Source organism: Vulpes lagopus, chromosome 7, assembly GCF_018345385.1.
Source record: "Vulpes lagopus strain Blue_001 chromosome 7, ASM1834538v1, whole genome shotgun sequence".
NCBI lineage: Eukaryota > Metazoa > Chordata > Mammalia > Carnivora > Canidae > Vulpes > Vulpes lagopus.
Genome location: NC_054830.1, coordinates 108,391,415 through 108,400,505, shown reverse-complemented (window position 1 = coordinate 108,400,505; position 9,091 = coordinate 108,391,415). Strand labels below are relative to the sequence as shown.

The 9,091-nt window shown below is 56.4% G+C and overlaps 1 protein-coding gene across 1 annotated transcript in view; it reads right to left on the bottom strand.

The window, feature by feature from the left end:
- Positions 1-8,089: 8,089 nt before the first annotated feature.
- TRPC7 (transient receptor potential cation channel subfamily C member 7) overlaps positions 8,090-9,091 on the bottom strand; it is a 243,724-nt gene continuing 242,722 nt past the window's right edge. The window contains exon 12 of the mRNA XM_041762480.1: positions 8,090-8,749. Coding sequence (XP_041618414.1) covers positions 8,580-8,749 — 170 coding nt within the window. The 3' untranslated portion in view covers positions 8,090-8,579. The remainder of the gene's footprint in view (positions 8,750-9,091) is intronic.

Genomic DNA, 9,091 nt, shown 5'->3' with positions numbered 1-9,091 from the left:
CTCTTTTCTTTTCCCTTCTTTCCTTCCTTCCTTCCTTCCTTCCTTCCTTCCTTCCTTCCTTTCTTTCTCTCTCTCTCTCTCTCTCTTTCTTTCTTTCTTTCTTTCTTTCTTTCTTTCTTTCTTTCTTTCTTTCTTTCTTTTATACTTGAGAGAGGGAGAGAGACATAGCATGAGTGAGGGGAAGGGCAGAGGGGGAGGGAAAAGAAGACTCTGCTGAGCAGGGAGCCTGACATGGGTTTCGATCCCAGGACCTCTGGGTCATGACCTGAGCTGACAGCAGATGTTCACTGACTGGGCTACCCAGGCACCTCTGTTGTGGAGGTTTCTGTTGGTGCCCAGACACAGGGTTTCTTTCTGGGTGAAACCAAGCTGGTCCAGGTCATTGGGAACCCTGCCTGTGGCTTGATTAACACTAGCAGAGGTGCATTCCTAAGGCATTGTGCATCGAGGCACTTGGGGTTCAGTCACCCTCCTGGGGTCACCCTCCAGGGGTGACTACATGGGCTCCTCTCCTGGGGTTGGGCTGCACATGGTGTGAAAAGTTCCCGGACCACCTACGGTCCCTTTGTTACTCTACAGCTCGGGTAATATGCACCTGCAAACATGACTTCCCATGATTCTGTGGTTGACAGTCCTCAGCTGGGCAGCTCTTCCTCACCCAGCGAGTGTGTTCTGTGGCTGCACTCAGCTGGGAGCTTGGCTAGGCTGGAACAGTCCAGAAGCTTCTCATGCTCCAGGGTTCCTCTCCATGTGGCCTCTCAGCATTTAGTAGCCTGGCTTCTTCAGGACACAGCCTTGGCTTTCTAGAAGCCCCAGGGGGCAAGTACGTATCAAGCCTCCGGAGCAGAGTGCGTGTGCACATCCCATTGGTTCACATGGGTCGCGTGACCAAGCCAGGGTGGGCATGGGCGGGGAGTGAGCAAGGGGTAGAGGACCCTTGGGCAGGTTACGTTGGGGTCACTGTTTTTATCCACGGAAACCTCATTTTCCTTTGTTTCTTAGGAGGTCACCAAACACCTTGTGGAGCAGGACAGCGGCCTGCCCCCGTCTCTGTGACCCCTTGCCCTCTCTGCTACTGGCACCTGTCCTGCGGCCTGGCCAGATCCTGGGCTGGGAGGCCCGCGGTGTGACTCGGGGAGCTCACCCAGACCCATGCTCCTCCACTCCGTGCTGATGGTGGTTTTGGCCCCTGGGTGCTGGAGGAGACTCTGAGGCCTCTCAGGCCTCAGAACAGGTAAGCAGTTCTCTCTTCGTTTTACTGTGAAGTCACACATCATCACACAGAAGCTGCCTCTTTCACATGGGTTCTGGCCTCTTCTTTCTGAGGGAGGGCCTGCCCAGGGCTCCCAGGGGCTCCATGTCCATGGAGCTGCAGACCTGCTGGCCCTCTTCATTTGCCTGGGCTGCTGCCAGGTGGCCCATGTGGCCACGTGCCTGCCTTTGCCTCCTGTCGCCTCTTGCTGGGGGCGTGGGCCTGGGTCCCTTCTCACCTTCATGGCCCTCTCCTCCTCTCTGTGTGGTGGGTACCAGGGGCGACAGACGGCATCCTCGGGCTTGGGACGCCTTGGGTCTCTTCACGGTTCTACGGGCTCCTGCCCTGTGACCCTGTGGGTGATGCACACCTGGGCTGTGTGTGGACTGACAGGCTTCGTGGGTTCCTCTCACATTTGTGCTCTTGCCTTGGACCACAAGCTGTTTTCCAGAAGAGGTCTCTTATGTTTCAAGTCAGGCTGAATCTTTCATGTCGTGTGTCTGCAGAGAGAGGAGCAGTCTGGGAGGCCTTTAAGAATCAGGAAAATGGTATTTCTGTCCTTTGGGAGAAGAACTGAAGATCTGTCTACAGTGCCCAGAATCGTGCCACCAATCGTCCTGTCTGTGCAGCCTCAGTGGGCTGGTGCGTGGGGACACGGAAGTTCAGGAGTCCCAGGACTCAGCAGGCACGGCTGAGGGGAAATGTTACGGGAAGCAGCCCGGCCCCAGCCCCAGCCCCCACGGCCTTTGCGGACGCGCACAGTACACATTCTGTTCACGCTGTTGGTGACAGACAGTGATGATGCTCGCAGCGTCTTTATGTTAAGATGTGTCTAAAAAAAAAAAAAAAAAACAGCTCGGCTCTGAGAAATGTTCACCTTCAGGAGGGCTCAACAGGCTGTGAGGGGCCCTGATTTAGTTCTGTGGGTCGGGAAAGCACCAGAGGCTCCTTTGGCTGGGTTGTCTGTCCTGTGATTGATTGGAGTCCAGCAGGAAACCCCCGGGCTCCGTTCTGTTCTGTCACTGAAATGACCCAAAGACTTACTTCCCCTCTCCGTCCGGGACTGCCCCAGCTCGGGGCTGCTCCCCCGGCACCGCCGGCCTAAAGCCCCTAGACTCGGGGATAGCTGCTGGGACGTGGCCTCTCAGCATTCAGTAGCCTGGCTTCTTCGGTGCTCCTGGAAGGCGGAAGAAGCCCCCCATCTACTACTGTTTGTGTTTATGTAACTCGAATCCTCTGCTTCGTCGCCTGCACCTACAAGATAAGGCTCTGTTTTTTCTGTTTGTAGCAGGAGCCTTGTCAGCAGAATCTGGTCCTCCTCAAAGTGTCTCCTGATCATTTCTAGAATCTCTGAGGGGTGACCCCCGCTCCCCACAGGAATGGTACGGCTAAAAAAAAAAAAAAAAAAAAAAGAATGGTACGTCTAGTTCCCAACTGGCTGCCGCGTCCCGGCCCTGTGACTCCCCGCCGCTTGCTGCTGGCACAGCTGCTGAGAGGGGCCTTCAGGGCCACAGTCCATCCCGGGGATGCCCAGGGTGCCGGTCCGGGATCCTTCAGAGCCAGGAGCACGCTCTTCTTCCAATGCCGAGGGGCACGTGTCCCCTGAGCCCGTGAGTGGCCCTCGGTCCAGGGTCTTGCAGATTTGCTCTTCGTCAGTTTCGCTGGCCCGAAGCCATCACCTTTAGTCAGAACCTCACTGACTCTCCAGAAAGACAAACCTCCACTTTTTGGCTCTGCTCCTCTAACCACAGAAACAGCAACAGCCCCAGGGGAGAGGGTGGGGCAAGGAAGCCCTGACGTCATTCCTGCATCCCTCAGGGCTCCAGGACTGTGAAGGACTTCAAGAAAGCCCCTGCACACTGGCTTCATCGACAGCGGGGGTTTATGGGCCTGTGGAGCTGAGAAGGCTTCTGGAACAGTACCCCTGCTCCAAGGAAGAGCTGCGAGAAAACGTGCAGGGGGGTGGGTGTGGGGGTGTGCACCTGGGGGCTCAGAGGCTGAGAGACTGCCTTTGGCTCAGGGAGTGACCCTGGGGTCCCAGGATCGAGTCCCACGTCGGGCTCCCTGCATGGAGCCTGCTTCTCCCTCTGCCTGTGTCTCTGCCTCTCTCTCTCTGTGTGTCTCATGAATAAATTCTTAAAAAAGGGGTGGGCACGGGTGAGACTGTGCAGCCTCTTCCCTTCTCCGATCTCTCCTCACTCCTTGCTGTCTCCCTCCTCCTCTCCCCTCCCTCCCTCCTTTGCTTCTCCCCACTCCTGCCCACCTCACCTCTGTCTGGCTTCCTTCCCAGACAGGCTCTATCTAAGAGGTAAGGAGGGGGTCTGCTGGTGTCTCAGATTCCTGTTCCCCTGCTCAGCGGCCTCCGGCAGGAAAGAAGGGCTGCTCTTTCCCACCATCCACATGTATATACGTTTCAGGGCAGGAGCGTTAAGGCCCTGCATAGGGCCGTGTTCCTTTCTGGGACGGGTAAGTGGGGGTCTGGTGCTGGCCTGTGCCTGTAGATGGGGTTCATGAGCAGCACAAAGCCTATGCATCCCAGGACCTGCCCGCAGACCCCCCTCTGCTCCCCCTCTGCCCTCCCTCTGCCCTGCCTTCCCTCAGCTTGATCTGTGCACATGTGCAGCTGGGGTTGGGGTTGAAGGGGCAACGTTGGAAATGTCGTCCACTCTGCGGGGGCCTGTACCTGTGTTCAGACACCAGAAAGTGTCAGGATAGACTTGTTTCTGCCTTGTCCTTATCAGTGCACTGCCGGGGCAGGGGCGGCATTGGCCTGAGTTGTGTGGGGTCAGCTCCACAGGACCCACGAGCCTCTTTGTTCAGTCAGCAGGGCTGCCACTGTGTCCCTCTTAGTCTGAGGACATGGAATCCACACTTTTTAACAGCACCCTAAGGAGAGTGCACTTTGCCGTTGCCAGGGTTGGGGGGCTGGGGGGGTGGCGGTCCTTCTTCCTCCTCCTGCCTCCCTGGATGTGGATGGGGGTGCAGCCCGGGCTGGGCTGGACGAGGAGGAGGCCTCCCAGTTGCGGCCCTCATGTCTCTGGGCGTGGAATGCTTTTCCTCCACCGGCAGGGCCAGACTGCCTTGACTGTCATGTCTCAGGACCCAGCCTCCTTTCCTGTTCTTCCCCCGTTGCAGGGAGGCCTTTCTGGGCAGGAGAGAGCCCTGTGCCCCTCAAACACCACTTCTTCCCAAATCTGCGATTCTTCCCTCAGCCTTCTCCCTTCCTGAAAGACTCCGGCCTCAGGAAACCCAAGCCCCGGACATGTTATTCTTTTCCTGTGTCTGTGTCATTGCTTCCCTGAAAGGAGGGGGCTTCCCAGCTGCTTGACTGCGGTGGGGAAGCAGAGGGGAGAAACCCCCGGCAAGGCGTCGGCGGAGACTCCTCCAGGCAGCGCCGGCTCAGGTGGCCTCTGCTTCCAAGGCCCGGGGTGAGGGGTCAGCCTGGGCCCCTGCCCGTCCTGGACCAGAGGCAGCAGGGATTTTGCTGCCTGAGCTGATTTACAGCCCTGGTCTCCTGCAGGCCCTTCCCTCCGGCATACTCACTCTCCAAGGGATGAGGGGAAGACGCGGATAAACATAGCACGGGGCGTCGCCTCCCTGCCTCAGAGGATCAGACTCCTAATTCCTGTCAGCCTCTGCGAGCCTCACACTCACACACTCACACTTGACATAAGGCGTAATGAGCCCTTTGAGGAGTGGCGCCCCGGGCTGCTTATTTTTAACCAGACTCTGCGCTCTAGCAGGGCAAGGTGTCTCGGCCTCCTGGGGGTAGGCCGCCTGGAGCTGGCTCCCACCGCCTTCCCCACTTCGAGGAGCTTCTGCACAGTTGCCCTCGCGTTCTGGAATGTCCCCTCACCCTTGTTGGTCGGTCAGTGTTTTGTCTTCCCGGTCTGCGGGAGGGAGAGAGACGCTGTGACTGGCGGACAGGAGGGGAGGCGGGCAGGGCTTGCCGTGTCCTTTAGGAATTGTGCTGGGGCCTAACTTGGGGGGAGGGTGTTCGTCCAAGAAGTGTCTCTAGGATTTGTCGAGTCCTCTTAGGAGCCATCAGAAGGTGACAAGTCGCTGGAGAACTGACTGTTTCAGCAGTGGTTCCCCTGGTGGCTGTGTGCTCCAGGCCTGGTGGGAGGCAGCTCCAGAGCATAGAAGGTGCTGGAACTGGGGTCCTTCCATGCTGTGGCCAGGAGGGAAGGGGCCGCAGGGTTCTGCTGGCATGCACAGAGCTGTGGCAGGGGAAGGCTTGTGTTTCCTACAAACTCACTAGATTTTCAGAGCCCAGTGGTGCCATCTGAAGGAATTGTAGAAAACTGGGGCTCGGCCAGGATTTCCTGGGGGGCTACTGTCTGGTTCTGTGCTAGCCAACAGTGGGAACAAAACAGGCTCAGCCGCCCCCACGGTCCTCCTGCTGGCAGGCAGGGCAGGGAGATGCTACACGAATATGTGAAAGTTAGAGTCTTACACAAGGACAGCTGTGCAGCCTGTGCTGGGGGGTGAGGGGGTGCTGTGGGAAGCAGGCAAGCCTGAGGACAGAGGTCCCTGGACTCTTCAGGGAGGGCTTGGGCTCTTTCTCCTCCTCTGTTGTGAGCCCCTCTCCTGCTCCACTCTTCACTCACCTGCTTTGTTTCTCCAAGGGCTGCTTCTGTCACCTGGTTAGTGCAACAGGAGCCAGGGAGATGCGGTGACGGAGGGAGGCCGTCAGTGCCTGGAAAATCACTAGCTCTTGCCTCAGCTCCAGCTGATAGCCCTGCCAGCCCTCGGTTCCATGCCTTTCCAACAGCTTTCCATGAAAGCGAGGCCCCTCTCTGCACCACCTCTCTCTGGCAGCCGTGAGCCCACTCCTGGACCACCTTTACCTCCCAGGCACGGCCTCTGAAGCCTGACGGATGGTGCTAGGTTTCCTCTTCAGTTTTTAATGACTTATTGGGACTTGTTTTCCTTTATCCCCGTAAAGGGAAAATGTGAGGCTTAGGTTTGAGAGGAATAGGGCACCCCAGGATCTGAAAACGGGGTTGCCACCTGCCTCTGGTTGAAGGCAGATCGGGAAATTGAGTAATGCATCTTCGAAGCGTTTATTAGCATTCTGATGGAGGTAAGTGAGGGATCTGAAAGGAAATCTTCCAGAAGTGCTGGTAATTTGTCCCCTGGATAAATCAATTGCTCTTCTTACAAAGCACGTCAGCTTTCTTATTCAGAGTCCAAGCTTAAAAAGGAAGTCCCCTCACCCCCACCTCTGGATGCTTATGTGTCTCATCCCCAGTGTTTCGCAAGGGATTCGGTAAATATCTGCTGAATGAATCCTGTCGTCATCCGCAGTCTTGGGGGGCCATGGATGAGTATTTGGGAAAAGTCAGAACAGTGTCCCGTCACAAAGACAGGTACACAACCTGATGGGCACTTGAGGATTTGCAGGTTTTTTTGAAATTCATCTAAGGATTCCAGGTGAAAAGCTCCTAGACTGTGAGCATACAGTATGCCCCTGGCACCTGTGGGGCATTCCTCTTTTTTCTCTTGTTGGAGCACTGGGTGGTGGTGCCAGACCACCCGGGTATGAAGCCACACTTCAGGGCATCTTCCCTAGCCTTCCCTTCCCTGGCTGCTGGGGGCCCAACAAATGTGGACTTTCCTCTGACCAACTCCCCCCGCCAGAAATTGGGAAGATCTAGCAAAGTTGATCCTGTATTCTTTACGGCAACAGTTGACCGGGCCGAGTGTCTGTGGCACTTCGGGTAGGGCTCAGCTCCCCCTCTGTCATGGCTCTCCCCCTGCCTCAGTGGTGCCAACCGACTTCACTTTGGTTTATTTTCCCATCTGATCTGCTCTTTTCTTAGAACGGGGTTAAGCAAAAAAGTTTGCTTTCCGGAGATACACTGGGTATTGTGAAACACAAGCCCCCTCATGCATGTGTGTGCGTAAGACATACACGCACATCCATGTTTTGCCCTCTCTGGGCGTCTGCAGAGCACCTGGATTTGTGACTCTGAGCTGCTTTCTCTTCACAGGGTTGCAGTGTGAGGCTTCAGTGGGCAGATGCGGGCAGAGCTTTCAGCACTGGACCTGGTGCCCAGCAGGTACTCATTCCACGAGTGTGGCTAGGGTGACTAGTAAGTGCCTTCTTGGGGCCGGGCCTCTCCCTGAATCCCACAGCAGTGCCTCCAACCTGCTCTGGAACCGGTGTTGTTTGGGACCGGGGCTCCCTCTGGCGGCCGCTCTCGGGCTCACACACGCAAGGTCGCTCCTTGAGAAAGAGGAGGGCGTGGGGGGGGTGCTTTGCCTGCACCCCTTCCCCTCCCACATAGGGCGAGAGGGCATGAAGTGGGCCGGAGGAGATTTTTGCTTCCCTCACCCTTTTCTGGGCCTCCTTCATAACTTTGATGGGGTTGGGCTCAGTAGGTCTGAGGATAGGAGGAGGGCAGGAGGGGAGGGGTCTCGGTTGCATGATCTTGGGGGTTGGGACCCCCTCACACTTGTCTCATTCCTCTCCCAGAGAAGTGCTGGCCCATGGGCTTCTGAGGCCACCTCCAGACGGGCCACCAGACGGGCCACCAGACGGCAGGAGGGCGGCACATTGACATACAATCCCCAGGCTATATTATGAGGTAATTTTATTTTCTTTCCATTTTAGGTAAAAATAGTAAATACAAGATAATCTTAATAAAGGTAAAAATACATCATTTGGATTTTGTTATTTTTCTCTAAACAGTGCTACCTACAGTACAATTTTTGATTTAGGATTTTTTAAATTTTTTTTATAAACAAATAAAATTATTTTGCTATTAGGCTATCTGTGTTCTCGTCTGGCACTTAAGAATAGATCACAGGTCACCTCCCGGTTCTGTTTGGATGTGTGTGGGCTGCGGGGGTGTGGGGGGGTGTGGTGGTGGTCGGGGAGTGAGGAGGGGGCGGGGCATGGGGTGAGGTGGTTTGTCTTCCTCGGATGCAGAGATGCGGTCCTTGTGCAGCGGGGGTGGGGGTGGGAGTGGGAGTGGGGGGGCACAACTGTGCACCCAAGAAGGCCTCTTCTTGCACTGGCCACAGGGACGTGCATCACAGCTACTGGACCAAAGGCCTCACACGTGTCCGCGGGGCATTCCTTCCCCCCACCCCTTTGCTGGCCTTTCTTCCTTAACAGCCCAGATTCACAGCAGTTCCGGGTCAAAGCAGTCCACGACGCTGCCCCTGTCAGCATGTCCGCTTCGGACGGACGGAGCCAGAGGGTCCTCTTGGTATCCTCGAGGCGTGGGCCCAGGACCCTCCCCTGCCAGGGCTGGCGGCTAGGAGGTCCTCCTGGCCTGGGAATGCTGGTAGAAGTCACAGGTGCCCACGCGGGCTGCTAGATGTCTTTGCCCTTGTTTACCCTCAGGTGGTCTTTGTTTAAATTCTTGCCAAATTTCTCACTGAGCTGTTGGATCAGGTCTGCGAGCTCACCGGTAGCTTGAGATTTCTCTTCCAGAAGCTCGTAGCGCAGGCTGGAGATGTCTTGCTTAATTTCCTTCAGTTCACCTGCAAGGACAGAGGAGCTTTGGGTGAGTGTGAGCAGGCACAGAGGGCTTGCTCCCCGTACGTTGGGGGCGGGCATCTTTCCAGCACAGTCAGGATGCTGCTCCAGCCCAAGGAGGGGAAAGCATTGTGACCTAGGTCCCCCTGGCTCCTACCACTGAAGGACACGTCCATCCATCTAAAACCCTCCTCCTTCCATCCTGGTGGAGCTCTCTGTGAAGGCTCTCAGGCAGACGGAGGAGTCAGGGTCAGGATTGTGAAGTCCTGGCACCTCTCTCCTACCATGACAGCATGCTGGCTTTGGAGCCACTAAAGGCAGATTTCAGGACTCCCAGGAAAGCCCTC